The sequence below is a fragment of the Phoca vitulina genome, unplaced genomic scaffold, assembly GCF_004348235.1.
Source record: "Phoca vitulina isolate PV1807 unplaced genomic scaffold, GSC_HSeal_1.0 scaffold20, whole genome shotgun sequence".
Classification (NCBI taxonomy): domain Eukaryota; kingdom Metazoa; phylum Chordata; class Mammalia; order Carnivora; family Phocidae; genus Phoca; species Phoca vitulina.
Genome location: NW_022589723.1, coordinates 39,427,952 through 39,452,201, shown reverse-complemented (window position 1 = coordinate 39,452,201; position 24,250 = coordinate 39,427,952). Strand labels below are relative to the sequence as shown.

The window sequence follows — 24,250 nt, the reverse complement described above, 5'->3', positions numbered from 1 at the left end:
TTAAAAAAAAAAAGATCCTCATAATTTTTTTTGTTTAAAGATTTTATTTATTTATTTAAGAGAGAGAGAAAGAGAGAGAAAGGACGAGCTGGGGGAGGGGCCAAGGGAGAAGAAGGCTCCCCACTGAGCAGGGAGCCCAACACTGGTCTGGATTCCAGTACCCCAGGATCATGACCTGAGCCAAAGGCTGATGCTTTAAGTGACTGAGCCACCCAGGCGCCCCTAGATCTTCATATGATTTTTGATAGTTAATCAGGGTTGACTATTCACTGAGCTAAAATATAGAGAACAGCACTCAGACTGGTAGAAGAGACATAAAATTAAATCCCCTTCTCTTTCCCTTCAGCCAACTTGAACCCTTTTCTGGAGAGAAAACTTAACTGTTAAAGAACTACTGTGAGCTGCCCCCTAGAGGTGGTTCTGGGAAAGAGAGACTGGGCTCCAGGAGCTGGGAGGCGGAGGGGGATGGGCAGCTAATAGACTCAGAGCACAGAGTTTCCCTGCCCTGGGCCTGCTTCCAGAAAGGAAACTGAGGGTGTGGGTTCCAGCTCAATCAGCTACAAAGACTTCGCTTTCTTTTTTAAAAAAATAAAAAGGTATAAGGATGTGGAAAAACTGCAACCTGCATTATGTTGCTGGCAGGAATGCAAAGTGGTAGAGGCTGCTTTGGAATAATTTGGCAATTCTTCAAAGAGTTAAACATAGAGTTACCATTTGGCCCATATGATACTCCTACAGGTATACCCAAAAGAACTGAAAATATACGTCCATACGAAAACATGTACACAATGTTCATAGCAGCCTTATTCCTAACAGCCAAAACATGGAAACAACTCAAATGTCCATAAACTCATGAATGGGTAAACAAAATGTGGTATATCCATATAATGGAGTATAAGTCTGCCATAAAAAAGAATGAGGTACTGATTCATGCTACAACATGGATGAACCTTGAAAACATTATGCTAAGTGAAAGATACCAGACACAAAAAAAACCACATATTGTATGATTCTATTTATATGACATGTCCAGAATAGGCAAATCCACAGAGACAGAAGGCAGATTAGTAGTTGTTTAGGATACGGTTGGTGGGTGCCATTGGGTAGAGAGATTCTTTTTGGGGTGATGAAAATATTCTGGAATTAGTGATAGTGATTACACATCAGAGTGAATATATTACAACTGAACTGTGCACTTCAAAAGGGGGGATCTTATGTGGTATATATATACAATGGAATATTATGCAGCCATCAAAAGGAATAAGATCTTGCCATTTGCAATGACGTGGATGGAACTGGAGGGTATTATGCTGAGCGAAATAAGTCAAACAGAGAAAGACATGTATCATATGACCTCACTGATATGAGGAAATCTTAATCTCAGGAAACAAACTGAGGGTTGCTGGAGTGGGGGGTGGGGTGGGAGGGATGGGGTGACTGGGTGATGGACACTGGGGAGGGTATGTGTTCTGGTAAGCGCTGTGAATTGTGCAAGACTGTTGAATCTCAGATCTGTACCTCTGAAACAAATAATGCAATATATGTTAAGAAAGAAAAAAAGAAGAAGAAGAATGTAGCAGGAGGGGAAGAATGAAGGGGGGGAAATCGGAGGGGGAGACGAACCATGAGAGACGATGGACTCTGAAAAACAAACTGAGGGTTCTAGAGGGGAGGGGGGTGGGAGGATGGGTTAGCCTGGTGATGGGTATTAAGGAGGGCACGTTCTGCATGGAGCACTGGGTGTTATGCACAAACAATGAATCATGGAACACTACATCTAAAACTGATGATGTAATGTGTGGTGATTAACGTAACAATAAAAATTTTAAAAAGGGGGATCTTATAGTATGTAAGTCATATCTCAATAAAATTTATATCTTTTAATGATTTTCTAATTAAAAAGTAATATTTTAGGGGCACGTGGGTACCTCAATCGTTAGGCGTCTGCCTTCAGTTCAAGTCATGATCCCAGGGTCCTGAGATCGAGCCCCACATCGGGCTCCCTGCTCAGCGGGAAGCCTGCTTCTCCCTCCCCCACTCCCCCTGCCTGTGTTCCCTCTCTCACTGTGTCTCTCTGTCAAATAAATAAATAAAATCTTTAAAAAAAAAGAAATATTTTAGGAAATTACTTAGTAGAAATAAGTAACTACACTGTGAAAAAGGATCATTAAAGCCTCCTAATGGGGATGACTGGGTGGCTCAGTCAGTGAAGCGTCTGCCTTTGGCTCAAGTCATGATCCCAGGGTCCTGGGATTGAGTCCCACATCAGGTTCCTTGCTCAGTGGGGAGTCTGCTTCTCCCTCTGCCTGCCACTCCCCCTGCTTGTGCTCTGTCTCTCTCTCTCTCTGACAAATAAATAAAATCTAAATAAATAAATAAATAAATAAAGCCAGCCTCCTAATGGTAGCCCCACAGGATTACTTTTGAAGGCTGCTTCCTTCTACCACCCCTTCTCCCTGATTCTCAGGCAACCAAGGTGGTGTATTTATCCATATCACCTCCATGCCTTGTCCCCCGTATCACAAGCTGCCCTGCCATGGGAAAAGAACTATAATTTTACAACAGCAAAATACCTTTTTAAAAAATATTTTATTTAAGAGAGAAAGAGAGAGTGAGAGAGAGCACAAGCAGGGGGAGCAGCAGAGGGAGAGGGAGAAGCAGGCTCCCCATGGAGCAAGGAGCCCAATGTGGGGCTCAATCCCAGGACCTTGGGATCATGACCTGAGCCGAAGGCAGATGCTTAACCAACTGAGCCACCCAGGCGCCCCAGGAAAATGCTTTTTCTGGTCACCATTTATTGAGACCTAACCGTATGCCTGCCAGGACCATGTTTTCCATGCACTACATGGAATCTTATGAAATCTGCCCTATAACCTATTGGGTAGTTTCCATTATTATTCTCATTTTATAGATGAGGAAAGTGGCTCAAGGAAGTGAAGTAACCTGTCTAAGGGTATGTGGCAGAGCGATAATTCAGTAGCAGCAAGAACGTCATTTTCTCAGGTGCCTTCTCTCATTCACCCCATCCCCCTAGCAGTGGAATCCTCATCACTGGAGGTGCTCAAGGAGGGCCTAAGGAAAGGGAGGCAATGTAGGATCAGTCAGACTACTGGTCTCAAGGGCGACTTCAGCCTGGACAGGCAGCATTCACTTTTTCCCAGTACACACTTCATTCCCACTGGAGAAAATAAGAGCTTTTCTGGACTGTGACCTTCCCTTTACTAGAAATTCCCAGGGTGGAACAGTGCCTTTATCTTCACAAGTTCCTCAGTACCATCATTTGTCCCCTCTGCACACATCAGAAGGGCCTCATTACAGCTCTTCCAGGATGAAGGCTCTGGGCTGCAGCAGAAGCTGATGGGCACATCAGTTGGTGGCTATGACATTCCTGAGGCATCAGGAGCCCAGCGGCTGCTCCTCCAGAGGGACAGAAAAGGATTTCAGGGGAGACGATGATAGGAAGAGACCAAAGACCCTGATGGCCTTGGGCAAGAGCCAGGATGTCTAGCCTCAACTGTTCTGGGAAGGTGCACCCACCAGAAGCAACAGAATGGACTGGAGTCTGGTGACCCAGCTGGGGGCAAACTTGGGAAGGAGCAGCCCCCCCCCCCACCTAAGTGGTGTGGTAGGTTGAATTCAAAGACACCCCCTAAGATTCGTCCCTGCTGGTGTACATACCTTGTATAATTGGGATAGAATCTGTGAATCTGATGGGATATTATTTCCAAAATGAGGCTACTTACCTGTTTACTTTGAGTTAATCAAAAGAAAGGTTTCGGGGCGCCTGGGTGGCTCAGTCGTTAAGCGGCTGCCTTCGGCTCAGGTCATGATCCCAGAGTCCTGGGATCGCGTCCCACATCGGGCTCCCTGCTCAGTGGGAAGCCTGCTTCTCCCTCTCCCACTCCTCCTGCTTGTGTTCCTGCTCTCGCTGTCTCTGTCAAATAAATAAATAAAATCTTAAAAAAAAAAAAAAAAGAAAGGTTTCTCTGGATGTGCCTGACCTAATCAGATGAGGTCTTTAAAAGAGGTAAGCTGAGGTACTGTGAGAGGGCCTATGGAGGGGCCATGTGGTAAGAGCTGAGTGGCTCCTGGCTAACAGCAGGAAAAAAAAAAGGGCACTCAGTCCTACAACTGTGAGGAACCGAATTCTGTCGACCACCTGAACAAGCAAAGGAGAGGACTCTGATTTCCAGATGAGACCTCAGACCTGACTGACATCTTGATTTCGGTCTTGTGAAACCCTGAACAGAGAACCAATCATGCCATGCCTGGACTTCTGACCTACAGAAATTGGGAAATAATAAATGGGAATTGTTTTAAACTGCTTAGTTTGTGGTAACTTGTTATGCAGCAACAGAAAACGAATACTGGTGATGAGGGCTGAGAACTGCCCCCAAGGTAGCAGGGGCTTTGGAATTCACTGAGAAGCTATCAAAGCCTATCTTTGGGGGTGGTGGGGCAAAAACCCACAATTTCTGGAATCAAGCAAACCTGGTCTCAAATCTAAGAATCGATTAGCTGTGTGATTCTTGGGCAAGTGCCCTTTGAGTCTATTCCTTTATCCGTAAAACAGGGATAAATACTTCTCTCACAAGGCTGTTATGAGGCTTAGATGGGATAATAGTTTGCAGGGGCGCCTGGCTGGCTCAGTCGGTAGAGCATGTGACTTTTTTTTTTTATTAACATATAATGTATTATTTGTTTCAGGGGTACAGGTCTGTGATTCATCAGTCTTACACAATTCACAGTGCTCACCATAGCACACACCTCCTCAATATCCATCACCCAGCCACCCCATCCCTCCCACCCCTCTCCACTCCAGCAACCCTCAGTTTATTTCCTGAGATTAAGAGTCTTTTATCGTTTGTCTCCTCTGGTTTTGTCTTGTTTAATTTTTCTCTCCCTTCCCATATGATCCTCTGCCTTATTTCTCAAATTCCACATGTCAGGGAGATCATATGATAATTGTCTTTCTCTGATTGACATATTTTGCTTAGCGTAATACTCTCTAGTTCCATTCACGTCATTACAAATGGCAAGATTTCATTTTTTGATGGCTGCATAATATTCCATGGTGTGTGTGTGTGTGTGTGTGTGTGTGTGTGTGTGTGTGTATACCACATCTTCTTTATCCATTCATCTGTTGATGGACATCTAGGCTCTTTCCATAGTTTGGCTATTGTGGACATGAGCATGTGACTCTTGATCTTGGAGTTGTAGGTTTGAGTCCCATGTTGGTGGTAGGATTTATTTTAAAAAAATATAAATAAAAAAATAGTTTGCAGCATGCAGTGACACATAATAAATTATAGCCCTAATTGTATTAAATAACACTCTAGTAGCCAATCTAAGGAACTGGAGGCAAAGTGGAGAGACCAGTTGGGATTCAGGTGCAATATACCCCATCTAGTACTTTCTTAATTATGGGAGCCCTGACCTCATCCTGAGCTTCCAGCTCTTGATTTGATGAATACTAATTGAAATGTAATGAGGTTAAAGCTTCTCCAAGTGTCCTTTGGTTTGGCTGGTGGGAGAAGGTGAGAGCAGGTGCTTTGAAAAGAAAAGCTTTTTTACCCTTTTGCCAGCCAGGATCATACCCCCTAAAGCCACACTGCTAGGGAGGGAAAAGAGAAAGGCAGATGCTCACACCCAGGAGAAAGGGCCTGGAGTGAGGAAGAGGAGACTGAATGTCCATTTTTTCTTTCCTCAGTGAGTCCAGGGATAGAGAATGAAGGATACCAAGACAAGAGACTATCTCATTAACTCTGGGTGGCAGTGTGGTAATTCAGGACTGGGGAAGTGGCCCCACTGCCCAGGAGCTCAAAATCAGGATGTAGTTAATAAGGCCAGATTAGATGTTAAGAGCCTTGGAATGTGATCAACCCCATTTCAGAGCAGTCTGCTACAGGAGCCCTCCTGTAGGGACTGGGGCAGGCATCTGGCCAGAAATACTATTTTATTTGAGGCAAATTATGCTCAGACTGAGATTGTTTTTGCCAATAATTTACTTAACACAGGTTCACTGTGTTAATTATAATTTATAATAATATTTCACAAGCCAGTAGCATTCAGGATAATGTCTCTTATGGAGCCAATAAAAAATAACATACTCTAAACCAGTGACAGATTTATTACACTACTATTCCAGACAAAGTGATGAAAGAAATAAAGTCCAAATTTAGTTGCGGTGTATCTTTCTACCAATTGGTTCTTGGTAGAGTCAGTCCTTCCAACTAAAAGCTGGGTATCAGCTGCCTGCCTAGATCCCTCACTATTGGGGCACAGAGTAAGCAGGCCAAGGCACTGGTGTTGGTAAGCAAAGTAGGGTGTTTTAAAGGTTATTATTCCAGGGAACATCACATGGTTTGTGCCACTACGTACAAGGAGTAGCCTTGCCAAGGCAGGAACAGATGTTCCTACGTGAGACTGCTGTGTGGTTTAATACCATTGCCAACCAAGAGCAGCCAGCCTGGCCATGGCAGGAGCAAGTGTCTCAAGTTCTTCCGAGAACAGCAAAGGGTAGTCTTGTCCAGACGGGATGCTCTTGGTAAGTCCTCACAAATTCTTTATAAAGTTTAAAAGTCCATCACGTGATAGACACCACTGCCCTTACTATGCTGCCAACGACCTAAGGGTCTTTTCTGCTCCAGATGCAACTGTTCCATTAGAAAATCTTAATATCCAACTTCAAAGCAATTTCATTAAAATAAGTTATTCTAAACAAATTCAAGCCACGGACAACTTTGTCCAAAACAAGCTTTCAAAACATGGATTTGAAATCATAAGTCGGCATACGACAAATATCCAGGTAAGTCCTCAGAACTGAGGATTTGAGAGCCTTGATTGCCAGCAAGCAGCCTGCTTTCTGAGCCTGTTTCCTTATCTGTAGAGTGAAGTGGCTGAACTCATTTGTTAATGCTTGCGGATTTGTGATCTAAGAATAGTTACTAATAAGATCCCTGACAAGTACGCAGTTGTGTTTTTCCCCATTTTCTTTTTTTTCTTTTTTTAAAGATTTTATCTATTTATTTGAGAGACAGAGAATGAGAGAGAGAGCACGCATGAGAAGGGGTAGGGTCAGAGGGAGAAGCAGACTCCCTGCTGAGCGGTGAGCCCCATGCGGGACTCGATCCTGTGACTCCAGGATCATGACCTGAGCGAAAGGCAGTTGCTTAACCAACTGAGCCACCCAGGCACCCACCCATTTTCTTATTTTAGGCTCCAACAGGGAAAGGAAGAGGTTAAACAAAGAAGGTATTTTTTATTATAACTTGTCGTTGCTATCTTTGTTAACACTCCCATTTAAATCTCTTTATTTCCTTAATAATCTCTAAGACCAAGGTGGGGCTCCAACCCCGAGATCAACGGTCGCCTGCTTTACCGACTGAGCCCGCCAGGAGCCCCTTATTCCTCCCATCTTGGGTTGATGGAATCGTTTCTCGAGCCGGACTTGAACCACTATACCGTGCCCCGCGGGGAAGTTCACTGACTTTACACCCCGGCTCCACGGAGGCCTCAACCAGACACTGGGTGGGGCGGGACGGGGTGGGGCGGGCACAGCGTGGAAATGGTTTGTCCTTAGCGCGCCGCCGTAGCCCGCCAGCGTCCGCGTGGTGCCCACGCCCGCCAAGGCGCGAGCGCCGCAGTGGGCGGGACCTCACGCTCCGCCCGCCGTGCGTCGATGCGTGAGTCCGGCCCCCGCGAGCTCCGGAGCGGCCCGTGAGTTCACACCCGGCTTCTCTTCAGCCTTGGACTGCGCACAGCCATCGCCGTCATGCTCGGCGCCGCTCTCCGCCGTTGCGCTGTAGCCACAGCCGCAGCCGCCCGTGCCAGCCCTCGAGGCCTCCTGTACTCAACCCCGGTCCCCGGCCCCGCCGCCGGTAAGGCCCCCGCCGCCACTGCTAGCGCCCGCGTGTCCTTGCGGTGACCTGGTCCCCCGCCGCCACTCGAGGGCAGGCTTGCCCCGCGGCCTAGCCCCTGCCCTGCGGGCGGGCGGACGAACCTGGTGACCGCCGGCCGCCCTCCCCGCCACCTCCACTTATGGGGGACTCGAAGACGCGGCCCCCGGGTCCTCCGCCAGCGGCTTCCTGGTGCGGGCACCGCGGACCGATCAGGTGTGGACCTGCTGTGGGCCCCAGGGAAGGGGCGCAGCGCGCCTCCCGCGCCCACTGGACCCCCTTCGGTCCCCGGGCCGTGACCGTGCCCCGGCGCTGACCCCTGCAGCAACCTGACTGGGAGTGTCCGCCGCCGGCCTACAGCGCGTCGGCGAAGGTGACATTGAGCCGCCCGGCGCGTCGCGATCGGTGTAGGGGCAGGGGTGGCCCTTCCGGAGACCTGGACACCCATAGTGTCTTCTGCGGACACCAAATGGTTCCTTGTGGGACACAGTATACTTTTTTATCAGGCCTTTCTCAGCGTTTTGTATGTCACCTTCAAAGACCGATCGTTCTGTCGTTTTAGAGACTGCTGTGCCACGTTCCAATCCTTCCATTTTTACGATAGATCTCCATGTATGATTGTTTCCTGAGGTCTGGAAGAGAGCCTGAATATTGATAGGTCTTAGAATAAGAATATAACTTCCGAAAATTGGGTCCCACACACTTAGGAATACTGGGTTCTACAGACCTAAGGGAAGCTTTATTTTATTTTATTTTTTGCTTCCGGTCAGAAACCTGACTGCTGGAGTATGAGTTGTGCTGCTGCTTCCTCTTTCTTACTGTGCCTTCCCCCTGTGTGTTTGGGGAGATTTTGTTTCCAGCACTGTACCTTTAGTTAGTGTAACTGCACTTTGATCTTGGTCCATGATGGTAGTATATGCTGCAATGTGAAATTTAGGCCCTAAGCATGCAGATTTAAAACGTATGAACGCAAACTCAAAATAAGGTTGTTCTCTTGTCTCTTGAGTGTTGTAACTAGACCCTTCAGAACCTAAGAAATGTGTTTCTCTTCATTCATTTATCGTAGAACAATAAGGCTGGCATGCCCTTCGTGAAGACGGTCTTATTTTATAAAGGAGGAAATTGAGGCCAGTCTTGGGAGACTGATTCCTTTACTAGTGGTGGAACTATTTTCAGTTTCTTAGCTTTAGTTATTTTTGGGCCATCCTGATGTTTGTCAAATTTTATGTTTTTTTGTTTTTTTCCTTATCTAAAATGCTAAAGTACTACAATTTTTTCATATAGATACCTTTTGGGGAGTTTTCTTCTGACCTCTTCAAAAGCATTGCTACATTTTGTGGCAGGCTGGGGAAAAGGCAGAGAATTTTGGCACACTGTAGATTAAGGGGATTCCTCTTAATGAGTTTGAACATGTTGGTTTATCTCCTAGGTGTTCTATTCCCACTCTTGGGTATAATTTATAAACAAAAATCTTTATTTCAGGTGTTTGTACCATAGACGTAAATATTTGCTACAAGGAGGTAGTGTTGGTTACGTTTATGTCAGCTACTTTCTAGTTGTGTGACCTTGGACATGTTAATTAACACTAAAACTCAGTTGCCTTATCTCTAAAATCAGGATCTTTGGTAGTTGTGAGGCTTAAATGAAATAATGTAACTCTTAGCATCTTGCCTGGCACAAATGTTTATATATGTATTTGCTTTATTATAGTATATATTTAATATATATATATTATACTATATATAATTTATCTATTATATATATATATGAAATTATAGATTTCATTTTTGCAAATTACAGGTTAGGATTTGTTATCCGTATAAAACTGAACAGGTTTTATAAATTGAAAGTCAAAAAGAATAAAATTTTTTGGATGAGGCTATTCAAGGCCAAATGAGTATCCTTGAAAGAGAGCTTTGAGGGGCACCTGGGTGGTTCAGCTGGTTAAGCGTCTGCCTTCAGCTCAGGTCATGATCCCTGTGATCAAGTCCCGAATCAGGCTCCCTGCTCAGCGGGGAGCCTGCTTCTCCCTCTGCCTGCTGTTCCCCCTGCTTGTGCTCTCTTTCTTTCTGTCAAATAAATAAACAAAATCTTTAAAAAAAGACAGGGAGAACTCTGGAGGGGTTAACTTGAGGGGCCTCAAGTTGGCTCTAGTTAAGTGACAACCCAAATTCCAGAAGCCTCCAACTTGAAACATTGTTTTCCAATAACTGCTGATGTAAAATATTTTAAAATAGTGGTTAAATTCTTTAGTCAACCCTTAAAACTTAAACAATCCTGGCGCCTACATCCTAACCCTGATAACCCAGGAAGAATGGGAGAAGTTCCCTCTTTCCCTTTCTTGCCATAGGGCTGAATTTAGGTAGCACTTTCTAATCACCTTCCAACCTTCTTTTCTGCACTACTCCTATACTTCTAGATTTCCAGACTTTGGGCCCCAAAGTCCATGGCTGCTCTTCAGGCTTGCACTTCAGCCATCCTTCCTTTGAGCTTGTTCATGTGCCCTCTGCATTATTCATTTCTTTCCCTTTCTCCTAGAATTACCAACACCAAAATGTTCATTTGGGGGGCTTTATCCGAGCTGATTAGTTATTAAGTGGAAAGCTATCTGATTTAACTAAATTTAAACTAAAGGGATTAATTTTTCTAAGAATGTTAGGTTTTTGTTTGTTTGTTGTTGTTTTTAAAGATTTTATTTTTGGGGGATGCCTGGGTGGCTCAGTCATTAGCTGTCTGCCTTCGGCTCAGGTCATGATCCCAGGGTCCTGGGATCGAGCCCCGCATCAGGCTCCCTGTTCCGTGGGAAGCCTGCTTCTCCCTCTCCCACTCCCCCTGCTTGTGTTCCTTCTCGCTGTGTCTCTCTCTGTCAGATAAATAAATAAAATCTTAAAAAAAAAAAAAAAAGATTTTATTTGTTTATTTGTGAGAGAGAGCATGAGCAGGGGGGAGGGGCAGAGGGAGAGGGAGAAGCAGGCTTTCTGCTGAGCAGGGAGCCTGATGGGGGGCTCGATCTCAGGACCCTGCAATCATGACCTGAGCCGAAGGCAGACACTTAACTGACTGAGCCAGCCAGGCACCCCTTTTGTTTTGTTTTTTTTTAACAGCGTGCTTAACTGAATACCAAAAAGTAGTGTTAGAAAGAGCTTTTAGATTGAGTTTATAGAAATGTCCCTTTTCACACACTTCTCTTTCCCTACTCTGGAACCTTCAGGTTGTATGAAAGCACTGAGTTGTTGTTTTCAAAATACTTTGCCTTGCAAACCTCGGACCTAAGTGAAAATGCTAAGTTGGGTTGGTAGGGGAGAAAGAGAATGCCTATATAGTTCACCTAAAAATCAAAATGTTAAATATATGATAGGCATGTGCACAGCTAGGAGAATAGATCCTACTCCTACCCCTTACTGAAGTTAGTAATACAATTTTTTTATTTTTATGATTTTGTTTATTTATTTGACAGAGAGAGACACAGTGAGAGAGGGAACACAAGCAGGGGAAGTGGGAGAGGGAGAAGCAGGCTTCCCGCGGAGCAGGGAGCCCGATGTGGGGCTCGATCCCAGGACCCTGGGATCATGACCTGAGCTGAAGGCAGACGCTTAACAACTGAGCCACCCCGGCGCCACCGTTAGTAATACAATTAAACCATGTGGGAGAGTCTGATTTTGCCATGCTGGAAGGGGGATGTATGTTCCCAGTGCATGCTTGGTATTATAAATAGTTGTTTCATAAAAGTTTTTATGGTAATAGAACCAGTTTGTAATTTGGGACTTCCAGAAGGAAAGTGAACAAATTATTGAAGGTGACCCGTCATTCTCCTTGCCTAGGATTTTGTAGTTGCTGGTCATCTTTATCTTTGGTTAGAAAACAAAACAAAGCTGCTAGTCATCTAGTGAAATCATGCCCAGCAGTAAGCTAAAGGAAATGGGTATTAAACACTTTTCTGGGTAGTAGAAAAGGTACATGTAATAATTACCTCTGGGGAAGGAATACATATTATTTCATTTTTCTTGGGTAAACACTTAGAAGTGGATTTATTGGGCGGTATGGTAGGTGTGTGTTTAACTTGATAAGAAAGCAGTAAAGGGATGCCTGGGTGGCTCAGCAGATTGATCCCAGGGTCCTGGGATCGAGCCCCGCAGGAGCCTGCTTTTCCCTCTGCCTGCCGCTCCCCCTGCTTATGCTCTCTCTCTCTCTCTGACAAATAAATAAAATCTTTAGGAAAAAAAAAGAAAAGCACTAAACAGTCTTCAAAAGTGATTATAACGGGGCGCCTGGGTGGCTCAGTCAGTTAAGCGGCTGCCTTTGGCTCGGGTCATGATCCCAGGGTCCTGGGATCGAGCCTTGCGTGGGGCTCCCTGCTCAGTGGGGAGCCTGCTTCTCCCTCTCCCACTGCCTGCCTCTCTGCCTGCTTGTTCTCTCTATCTCTCTGTCAAATAAATAAAATCTTAAAAAAAAAAAAGTGATAACATTTTATACTGTGCTTTAAGTATTCTAAAAAAATTATTTACTTATCTCTACACTCAATGTGGGGCTCGAACTCATGTCCCTGAGATCAGAGAGTCACATGCTCTTCCTACTGAGCCAACCACCTACCCCTAAGCTAAGGATAATTTTAGTTTTTGAAAAAGGTAGCTTATAAATTTTTGGTAACAGTGGGTTGGAAGGTTGTTGTGACCTGTACTTTCTGATATATTAAATGTGAATATTAGTCTTGTAAGCATTATTAAATATCCACATACTTTTGATTAAATGTTTGTACTTACAAAAGACATTGAAGTCTAGAGATACATTATTTTTTCTTGTCATAGAAATTAAAGCATGGCCAATTCCAGCCCATTCATACACATGTTCTTCTTCATTCTGGGCTTGGATGATGGAGATAATTTATGTCTCTGGGAAGATTGGAACTTGTGTTGTGGTCCTCTGTGACTTAATGGCAGGTATTTGGCTCCAGGCTCAAATGGTAATTTAAATGAGAATCTTTCCACTTGATGTAGCAGTAACAGTCCATTTCCAGAATTGCTAGTCTTTCACCTTTTCATCTTTTTCTGTTTTCTTTCTTTTTTCTCTGCTCTTTCTCCTGTCAGTTATTGCATTAAGGATGTATAGGGTAGGGTCCCAGGCTGGCACAGTCTGTAGGGCATGCGACTCCTTCTTCTCCTCCTCCCTCTCCCCCTGCCCTCCCCCTCCTTTTCCCCCTTCCCCTTCCTCCCCCCCCTCCCCTCCCTCCCAGGATCCTGGGATCAAGTCCTGCATTGGGCTCCTTGCTCAGCGGGGAGTCTGCTTCTCCCTCTCCTTCTGCCTGCCACTCCCCCCTGCTTGTGTGCGCGCTCTTTCTCTCTGACAAATAAATAAAATCTTAAAAAAAAAAAAGATTTATTTCTTTATTTGAGAGAGCACGAGTGGGGAAGGGGCAGAGGGAGAGAATCGGAGAGAATCTCAAGCCAACTCCCTGCTGAGCTTGGAGCCAGACATGGGTCACAGGACTCAGGGGATTCAGGGCTCCATCCCAGGACCCTGAGATCATGACCTGAGCTGAAATCATGAGTCAGATGTTCAACCAAGTGAGCCACCCAGCCGCCCCATATAGGGAGCAGAATTCTAAATGTGTCCTGTTTTTCTTTTTTTTTTTTAATCCCTATTTGCGCACCCCCCACGCTCCCTTCCCTCTGGCAATCACCAGATTGTTCTCTGTATCTGAGTCTCTTTTTGTTTTGTTTGTTTATCTTTTAGATTCCATATACAAGTGAAATCCATATGGTATTTGTCTTTCTCTGGCTCATTTCACTTACCCTAATACTCTAGGTCCATCCATGTTGTCATAAATGGCAAGATTTCATTCTTTTTTATGGCTAAGTAGTATTCCATTGTATATATACATACCACATCTTCTTTATCCATTTATCTATTTATGGACACTTAGTTTGCTTCCACGTTTTGGCTATTGTAGATAAAGCTGCGATGAACATAGAGGTGCGTGTATCTTTTTGAATTAGTGTTTTTTGTTTTCTTTTTTTTTTTTTAAAGATTTTATTTATTTATTTGAGAGAGAGAGCACATGAGAGGGGGGAGGGTCAGAGGGAGAAGCAGACTCCCTGCTGAGCAGGGAGCCCGATGCAGGACTCGATCCTGGGACTCGAGGATCATGACCTAAGCCGAAGGCAGTTGCTTAACCAACTGAGCCACCCAGGCGCCCTGTTTTCTCTGGGTAAATACCCAGAAGTGAAATTGTTGGATCATATGGAAGTTCTGTTTTTTTTGTTGTTTTTTTTTTAATTTTATTTATTTATTTGACAGAGAGAGACACAGCGAGAGAGGGAACACAAGCAGGGGGAGTGGGAGAGGGAGAAGCAGGCTTCCCGCTGAGCAGGGAGCCCGATGTGGGGCTCGATCCCAGGACCCTGGGATCATGACCTGAGCCGAAGGCAGACGCTTAACGACTGAGCCACCCAGGCGCCCCTGGAAGTTCTGTTTTTAATATTTTGAGGAACCTCCATACTGTTTGCATAGTGGGTGCACCAGTTTGCATTCCCACCAACAGTGCACAAGGGTTCCCTTTTCGCCACATCCTCACCAACACTTGTTATTTCTTGCCTTTTTGATAATAGCCATTCTGACAGGTATAAGGTAATATCTCATAGTGATTTTGATATGCATTTCCTTGATGGTTAGTGATGTTGAGCATCTTTTCATGTGTCTGTTGGCCATTTGTATATCTTCTTTGGAGAAATGTCTATTCAGGTCCTCTGCCCATTTTTAATTGGATTGCTCTTTTGATACTGAGTTGTGTGAGTTCTTTATATATTTTGGATATTAAACCCTTACCAGTTTTATCATTTGCAGATATTTTCCCCCATTCAGTAGGTTGTCTTTTCCTTTTTCTTTTTTTTAAGATTTTATTTATTCATTTGACAGAGACACAGCAAGAGAGGAAACACAAGCAGGGGGAGTGAGAGGGGGAGAAGCAGGCTTCCCACTGAGCAGGGAGCCCAACGAGGGGCTCTATCCCATGACCCGAGCCGATCCCATGACCAGAGCCGAAGGCAGACGCTTAACGACTGAGCCAGCCAGGCACCCCGCCTTTTCCTTTTGTTGATGGTTTCCTTCACTGTGCAAAAGCTTTTTAGTTTTATACAATCCCATTTGTTTACCTTTGCTTTTGTTGCCCTTCTCTGAGGAGACAGGTCCAAAAAAATATTGCTCAGATTGATGTCCAAGAACTTATTGCCTATGTTTTCTTCTAGGAATTTTATGGTTTCCAGTCTTACATTTGGGTTTTTATTCCATTTGAGTTTATTTTTGTGTATGGTGTAAGAAAGTGGTCCCATTTCATTCTTTTTCATGTAGTTGTCCAGTTTTCCCAACACCATTTATTAGACTGTCCTTTCCCCAGTGTGTCCTGTGTTGTTGTTGTTTATATATAATGTTATATTTAAAACTATCACTTCTTAGGTATCTTACAGAGCAGTTTTTTTCCATCGGGTGTAAGTGAGAGGGTATGTTTCCTCAGGGGATTTATCAGAATTTGCAATTCTGATAAAAAATTGCAAACAATTTTTTAAATTACTGTTGCTTTGGGGCGCCTGGGTGGCTCAGTCGTTAAGCGTCTGCCTTCAGCTCAGGTCATGATCTCAGGGTCCTGGGATCGAGCCCCGCATCGGGCTCCCTGCTCCGCAGGAGGCCTGCTTCTCCCTCTCCCACTCCCCCTGCTTGTGTTCCCTCTCTCGCTGTGTCTCTCTCTGTCAAATAAATAAATAAAATCTTTAAAAAAAAAAAAAATAAATAAATAAATAAATTACTGTTGCTTTGTCAAGTTGTGTAATTTATTTTGGAATATAATTTAATGGCGAGCATAAGATTTCATTTTAATTTATCAAAAATACATCTTATAAATTTGCTTAAGAACTGGAATGGGCATTTTTTTTTAAAACTAGGAATTAATACTGTGCTTATCATAAAAATTCAGACATTATGGAAGTATATAAAGAAATAGTTTTTCCTTCCAAAGATGACCACTTTTAATAATTTGAAGCTACATTACACATTAGGGGGAAAAAGTGAACATACATACATAATGGGATGCCTGGGTGGCTCAGTCGATTAAGCATCTCTTTTTTTTTTTTTTTAATTTTTTATTGTTATGTTAATCCCCATACATTACATCATTACGATTAAGCATCTCTTTAGCTCAGGTCATGATCACAGGGTCCTGGGATCGACTCCTGCATCAGGCTCCTTTTTTTTTTTTTTTTAAGATTTTATTCATTCATTCATTTATTTATTTATTAAATATTTTACTTATTTATTTGACAGAGATAGCGAGAACAGGAACACAAGCAGGGGGAGTGGGGGAGGGAGAAGCAGGCTTCCTGCTGAGCAGGGAGCCCGACACGGGGCTCAATCCCAGGACCCTGGGATCACGACCTGAGCCGAAGGCAGACGCTTAACCGAGTGAGCCACCCAGGCCCCCCTAAGTGCCGCATTGGGCTCCTTGCTCAGCAAGGAGCCTGCTTCTCCCTCTGCCTGCCACTCCCCCTGCTTGTGCTCTCTCTCTCTGACAAATAAATAAATAAAATCTTAAAAAAAAAAAAATGCGTAGTACTTTTTGTTCTACTTGCTTTTCTTTGCTTCGTTTTTAAGATTTTTTTCATATCAATACATAAGATTTGTTTTACTTGACTTGCTGAGTAATTTTCCTACCATGATATATATAGTTGATTCAGAATTTAATGCATTGAATATATTTAACACCCCTGAGCTGTACACTTAAAAGTGGTTAAGATGGTAAATTTGATGTTGTACATATTTTAACACAATTTAAAAAGAGCAAACAAATAACCTTAATGTATTGACAGGATATGTCAAGTATTATTTCTTCCTGTACATTGAAGACATTGTTCTTTCTTCATTGTAGCTGTCCAGTCACTTCGCTGCTACTCCCATGGGTCACATGAGACAGATGAGGAGTTTGATGCTCGCTGGGTGACATACTTCAACAAGCCAGATATTGATGCCTGGGAATTGCGTAAAGGTAATTGGAACATAGGCATATTTGTCTACTTTGGCATAGAATTGGCAACTACTTTGTAGTCTTTCACTACTGTGTTGAAAGCAGCTATTTTGAAAATATGCCTCATGTAAACTAGGTATTGTCATGCAACTTGCAGTTGGGAAAGTTTGTAGCCTTCATAGTGTTTCTTATAAAGCAGGCACAATTGACTTTTTGGGCCAGATAATTCTTTGTTGCAGGGCTGTCCTTTGCATTGTAGGATGTTTAGCTGCATCCTTGGCTTCAACCTACTAGGTGCAAACCACCATCTCACCCCACCCCGACCCCCGGTGTGACAACCAAAAATGTCTGCTGGGGGACAAAATCACCCTATTTAAAACCACTGCTATAATGATAGATCAATATGAGCAAGAGTTAACAGTTTTGTACCTTTTAGATAAGTTAAGCAAGTAGTCATTTGGTTCTCCCCCCAACTCTTGGTATTAGTTTGGGTTTTTTGTTATTTTTATTCTAATTATGATTTGTCTTGCCCTGAATTAGTGTTCAGTCTAAGTAACCTAGAAGTCATTTTTCCTAATTTGCAGATGTGCACTGAACATGAGTAGGTAACATTAATGATAACCAGTCTATTAGTCAAGTAGATAACTAATTTTAAGTGTATGTAATTTGTCTCAGACCAGGAGTTCAGTCTCTGACTATATTCTAGCATAGTAGTCACTGTGTCTTTTGTTTATATTAAAATAACTAAAAGCAGGACACCTAAGTGCTTCAGACTCATCTGCAGTAATATAATAATGACTCTTATTTTGCCTCAACCAGGAAAATTCTTACTGAATAATCTTGAGTAGCAGTAATGAAAAGAACAGTAATTCTGCATTCCCGTTAAGAGAATCTTAAATTTTATGATGTGTCATTTTGTGCAGAGCTGAAAGGAATCATGCCCAGTCATTTTCTGGTTGAATGTGCACTAATGCTTCTCTATATCTCCGTAATGTCCTCATTTGGGCTTCATTAACTCTCCTTAAGCATTTCTCGGGTTGTTTTTAGATTATTTTCCAATCAAATCTATTTTAAAGCAACCAAAGTATGTACATTGTGCTAAGGGTTAAGGATATGAGTTGAAAATGACCCTCTTGTTTGAAAAGAAGCCAGCTAATACGAAAATAGTATTAGCATTTAAGAAAACTCTTGTGGTTTTTTTCTTTTTGTTTTTTGGGGTTTTTTGTTTTGTTTATCTTCAATCTGCATGCTACTGCATAGTTCTTTCCACTAGTTCACTGTGGAAGATCCACTATGATCTTACTGTCTAGAATTTGTTAAAAGTAGATTCTCTTATTTAATTTTATAGACAAGAGAATAGAGGTTCAGACAGACAAGATCAAATGTCTATGATTCAGTAAAAATGTAGATAATTAAATTGTAGTTTATATGAGGATATTCCAGGTTGATATGGCTCCTCTTTATTTTGACAGGGATGAACACGCTCGTTGGCTATGATCTGGTTCCAGAACCCAAAATCATTGATGCTGCTTTACGGGCATGCAGACGGTTAAATGATTTTGCTAGTGCAGTTCGCATCCTAGAGGTTGTTAAGGTCAGTGAAATATCACTGCTAAAGTTGTTCCAGATGTGGGTGGGCTGTTGTTAGGTATCAGCATATCCTGTGTTTTTGAATTTGTTAAAATACCTAAAATTAGTTCTTATAGCTGTAGGAAATGTGCATTGCAATTGCAATCTTTCTGGAGAGCAGTTTGGCAGAATTTATGCAAGGTTTTAAAAAATCATGCTTGAGGGGTGCCTCAAGGCCCTCAACCTGTGGCTCAGCCGGTTAAGCATCTGCCTTCAGCTCTAGCCCTGAGTTGGGCTCCCTGCTCAGCAAGGAGTCCGCTTCTCCCTCTCCCTCTGCCACTCCCCCTGCTCGTGCTTGCTCTATCCCTCTCTCTCTGGCAAATAAATAAATAAAATCTTTTAAAAATTTTTTGCTTGAGAGGCACCTGGGTGGCTCAGTCATTAAGCGTCTGCCTTCGGCTCGGGTCATGGTCCCAGGGTCCTGGGATTGAGCCCCACATCGGGCTCCCTGTTCGGCAGGAAGCCTGCTTCTCCCTCTCCCACTCCCTCTGCTTGTGTTCCCTCTCTTGCTGTGTCTCTCTCTGTCAAATGAATAAATCTTAAAAAAAAAATTTTTTTTTTTTTTTTTTTGCTTGATACCCCTTTGTTCAGCAATTCCATTTGAGAGTTTATCTTAAGGAAATAATTAAGGATGTACAAAGGTTATTTGTGCTCTTTGTGTATGAAGTTAAATGTTGTTAGTGGTTTAAGAAAGATGGGACTTCCCAGAAGAGGTTATCTATTAATGTTGTGGAAATGTATTCAACATTAAACAATTCATAGTGTATTATTATTATTATTATTATTATTTTAAATTTTAAGTAGGCTCCACACTCAATGTGGAGCTCAAACTCAGGACCCTGTGATCAAGAATCACACACTCCGGGGCGCCTGGGTGGCTCAGTTGTTAAGCATCTGCCTTCGGCTCAGGTCATGATCACAGGGTTCTGGGATTGAGCCCCGCATCAAGCTCCCTGCTCTGCGGGAAGACTGCTTCTCCCTCTCCCACTTCCCCTGCTTGTGTTCCCTCTCTTGCTGTGTCTCTCTGTGTCAAATAAATAAATAAAATCTTTAAAAAAAAAAAAATCACATACTCTACCGACTGAACTGGCAGGCGCCCCAACAATTCATACTATATTAACTGAAGAAAATTACGAAACGATTTTTATGGTGTGACCCCATTTTATTAAAAAAAAAAAAAATACATAGATGAGGGATGCCTGGGTGGCTCAGTCAGTTAACCGGCTGCCTTCGGCTCAGGTCATGATCCCAGGGTCCTGGAATCGAGCCCCGCGTTGGGCTCCCTGCTCAGCGGGGAGCCTGCTTCTCCCTCCCCCTGCTGCTCCCCCTGCTTGTTAAAATACCTAAAATTAGTTCTTATAGCTGTAGGAAATGTGCATTGCAATTGCAATCTTTGCTCTCTCTCTCTCTGACAAATAAATAAGTAAAATCTTAAAAAAAGAAAAAAAAAGTCTTGGTTTATTAAAACTAATCATTTAAAAAAAATACATAGATGAAAATGTAGGAGGATATATACTTATCCTCCTCTTTTGATTATGGTTCCTGGTTTTTCTGTAATGAAAAATGAATACATTGCATTTTAAACAATTTTATAATTTAAAACAATACAATTAAGGGGTGCCTGGGTGGCTCAGTTGGTTGAGCGTCTGACTCTTGATTTCAGCTCAGGTCATAATCTCAGGGTCGTGGGATCGAGCCCCGCTTCAGGCTTCCTGCTCAGCGGGAAGCCTGCTTCTCCCTCTCCCACTCCCCCTGCTTGTGTTCTCTCTCTCTCGCTGTCTCTCTCTCTGCCAAATAAATAAAATCTTTATTTAAAAAAATGCAATTAAAGAGACCTAGAATTTGTTAAAGGCAGAAGAATAGCAGCTTGGCACTCTCTTAGTCCATTTGACTTTTTTAGATTTCACTTATTTATTTGAGAGAGAGAGAGAGGCACGAGTAGGGGTGGGAGAAGCAGAGGGAGAAGAAGAAGCAGACTCCTTGCTGAGCAGGGAGCCTGACACGGGGCTTGATCCCAGAGCCCTGGGATTGCGACCTGAGCCAAAGGTAGGCGCTTAACTGACTGAGCTACCCAGGGGCCCCCATTTGACTTTTTAATATTTGTCCCTGAGGAAGCTTGTGAAAATATAGGTATAATTATATTATTATGGTGAGTATTTGTCAAAACTCTTTTGCCCTGAAGAACCATGAGAGACGATGGACTCTGAAAAACAAACTGAGGGTTCTAGAGGGGAGGGGGGTGGGAGGATGGGTTAGCCTGGTGATGGGTATTGAGGAGGGCACGTTCTGCATGGAGCACTGGGTGTTATGCACAAACAATGAATCATGGAACACTATATCTAAAACTAATGATGTAATGTATGGGGATTAACATAAGAATAAAAAAAATTAAAAAAAAAAAAAAAAACTCTTTTGCCCTGGGAATAAGTATTCTTCAAGTATAGCTCTCCACAAAGGGACATGGTCTATAAGAAAGAAATTCAAGTCTGTAAGAGGGAAAGTGTGACATTACTTTATCTACAGTGGGTAAGATAATTAAGGGTTCTGTAGGCTATCAATCCATTCAGCACCAGTACTTAATTCAGTTATGATCTCAAATTGGAAGCAGATTTAAAAACTTTTCTTGTGTTAACTTAATTATTCCTGTTGCTGCTGGGCATGTTTAATTATCTTCACAAAATTCTGTCATCACCACCTTTTCTAGTAACTTGAGGTTTTAAAATGTTTTGGTTTGGTTTGGTTTGGTTTTTTTTTTGGATTTAATCTAACGGTCTTAGTTATTCTCGAGGTGCCTAAAAACCTACTTTGAATAGTGCCTACATAAGTTGTTCTGTTTGTTGAACTAATATGTTAAAAGTAGGTGACGTGTTCTGCTACTAACCTCTGCATATGTAATTAAAAGCATTCTCAAGTTCATTTTTTTAATAGAGACAGCTTTTCAGAGAGCTAAATGTCAATATTTTCTTTGCCATCAGGACAAAGCAGGACCTCATAAGGAAATCTACCCTTATGTCATCCAAGAACTTAGACCAACTTTAAATGAACTGGGAATCTCCACTCCAGAGGAACTGGGCCTTGACAAAGTATAAACCCCATGGGTAAGCAACTTACCACTGAATAAGGCAGGAAATGAATCCAGAGAGTGGGGAGTAAATGACATTTCAATTTCTCAGAGTAAGACCTTTTAATGGCCTCCTTAGAGGCCATGAACATAAAGATTTAGAGAGTACTAATGATGGTAAGTTTAAGGAACTAGAATTGTCATTTCTAGTTATAACTGTTCTCTTACTGGTGTAAAGGCAAGAGGAAGCCTCCTTATTTAAAAATCTATATTAAATATTTCAAACATAAAATTCCATCCCTTTTACCTCACCCAAACTAAAGGTAGTCCACTGCATACAAGGTGTTCATCACATAAGCTTTTATACATCTGTTTATTTTAACAGGGTTTTATTAATTTGATGCATTCATTTTTGTGTGCCCACGTTAGAATTTAACAGTCAATAAATGTTCACTGATAATAAAAACTTATTTGATACCTGTTCTCTGTGGGAACGCAGGTAATAGAACCAGCCACAAGACTTTCTAGGTAGTGAGGAGTGTGCAGAGAATCCTTTGTATTTTTTTAGATTTTATATATATTTTTATTTATTTATTTATTTGAGAGAGAGAATGAGAGATAGAGAGCAGGAGAGGGAAGAGGGTCAGAGGGAGAAGCAGACTCCCTGCTGAGCAGGGAGCCCGATGTGGGACTCGATCCCGGGATTCCAGGATCATGACCTGAGCCGAAGGCAGATGCCTAACGACTGAGCCACCCAGGCGCCCCGAGAATCCTTTGTAAAACAGAAAATATGTAAGCAGTGACTTGTTTTTATTTTATTTAAAGACATATAGCGTATATAACTCTTTCTATGTCAGGCACTGTTTTAAGTGCTCTATAAATCATTTAACCCTCATAAACCATGCCTTGAGGTAGTTACTATTATTATAATTATTCCCATTTTAATATTTTATTAATGAGGAAACTGAGGCACCTTGTCCAAGGTCATATAGCTAGTACTGGAACCCACACTTAAAGCCAGGCAGTCCAGCCCAGAGTCCATTGCTCTTACTATGCCACACATCCTGTGTAGGCATTTACTAAGGCTATATTCATTTCTCAGTGTTAAACAATGAGGCTTAGAGGATTTGCTTCCTAAGAGTAAGAGGAAATTCATTTTTAAAATAGTGGAACTAAACTATCTTATAAAGGTTTCAATAAAAGTGCACTCAATGGGGTAGCTGGGTGATGGACGTTGGGGAGGGTATGTGCTACGGTGAGCGCTGTGAATTGTGTAAGACTGATGAATCACAGACCTGTACCTCTGAAACAAATAATACATTATATGTTAAAAAAAGAAGAAGAAGATATTAGGAAGGGAAAAATGAAGAAGGGGAAATTGGAGGGGGAGACGAACCATGAGAGACTGTGGACTCTGAGAAACAAACTGAGGGTTCTAGAGGGGAGGGGGGTGGGGGGATGGGTTAGCCTGGTGATCGGTATTAACGAGGGCACGTATTGAATGGAGCACTGGGTGTTATACGCAAACAATGAATCATGGAACACTACATCAAAAACTAATGATGTAATGTATGGTGGTTAACATAATAAAATAAAATTTTTTTAAAAAAAAGTGCACCCAAAATTATTGAAGGAGCTGATAGCAGATCCCTCACAAGATAAAGGTCCAGTGAGCCTGGTTAAAGATTGCTCTGGAGCAGGAGTCTTGATTTTATCTTTGTCCACCCCCATACCACCACCACCTCCCTGAAGTCATTTAGCTCATCTTCGTAATACATGAAAGGTTTTTTTTAATGTGTGTACTAATGATTTCTGTGAGAAAACTAGGCATTCAGAATAGAAGATTTCCTCCTTATATTTTTGAAGCTCTTGTGTGTGGTTCATATTTCTTAGTGGACTCTTACAAGGATATCTATAAACACTTCAGCTTAATTTTTATTTTATCAAGTAGTATTCCAAGGAGTCCAGAAGATCTTTGTTACCTAGGATATATTCTAGCTGCGATGACGTATTTCTTTAAAAAAAAAATTTTTAAAGGGCAACTCCCCAGCACTTTTATGATTGGAAAAGAGGACCACCCCAGTAAGTACTAGGCATATAAACAACAAAAAAGACGCAGAGCTACCCTTGTGAGTTAGCTATAGGCAGGATTAAGTCAGAACAGAAAAGGCTACACAGAGGCAGTGATTTCTCTGGGCTGTTGCTGTAAAGAAGGTTATTCTTAATAAGATTTCTACCTTTCCTTTATTTTCTGGCTAATTCTTCATGTTTTCTCTTACAGATGGGCTTCTCAAGGATTTATTCATAATGCTACTTGATTGTAAACAATCACCTGGAAATACTGATGATAACATATTACTTTATTTGAACAAGTTTTCCTTTATTGAGTACCAAACCATGTAATGGTAACTTGGACTTGAATAAAAGGGAAATGAGTTTGAACTGAAATTAGGTATTGTTCCATGTGTTTGCTTTGAAAAGCAGAAAATGAGCCCTCATAGAGCCATTGATTTCATGGTTTTGTTGCCACTATGTGCTGAGAAAACTGCCTTAATTCTCTGGAAACCATCTCACATGAAATAAATTTAAAAGTGGTTATTGAGATAGTCTTGAGGATGTGCTATGTGGTACCAGCTTCTCTCTTAGTGACCTTTT

The 24,250-nt window shown here is 42.4% G+C and overlaps 1 protein-coding gene across 1 annotated transcript; it reads left to right on the top strand.

The window, feature by feature from the left end:
• Positions 1-7,651: 7,651 nt before the first annotated feature.
• LOC116640637 (cytochrome c oxidase subunit 5A, mitochondrial) lies at positions 7,652-24,043 on the top strand. The gene is made up of 5 exons (XM_032417770.1): positions 7,652-7,880; positions 16,810-16,926; positions 18,378-18,499; positions 21,510-21,632; positions 23,877-24,043. The coding sequence occupies exons 1-4, from the start codon at positions 7,775-7,777 to the stop codon at positions 21,621-21,623; spliced, it is 459 nt and encodes a 152-aa protein (XP_032273661.1). The 5' UTR covers positions 7,652-7,774; the 3' UTR covers positions 21,624-21,632; positions 23,877-24,043.
• The last annotated feature ends 207 nt before the right edge of the window (positions 24,044-24,250 follow it).

Excerpts from the sequence above, each read along its gene's own strand:
- LOC116640637 (XM_032417770.1), top strand. The coding sequence starts at position 7,775 with ATGCTCGGCGCCGCTCTCCGCCGTTGCGCTGTAGCCACAGCCGCAGCC. Across the intron at positions 7,881-16,809 it reads GGTCCCCGGCCCCGCCGCCG|CTGTCCAGTCACTTCGCTGC; the intron begins GTAAGGCCCCCG and ends TCTTCATTGTAG. Across the intron at positions 18,500-21,509 it reads GCATCCTAGAGGTTGTTAAG|GACAAAGCAGGACCTCATAA; the intron begins GTCAGTGAAATA and ends CTTTGCCATCAG.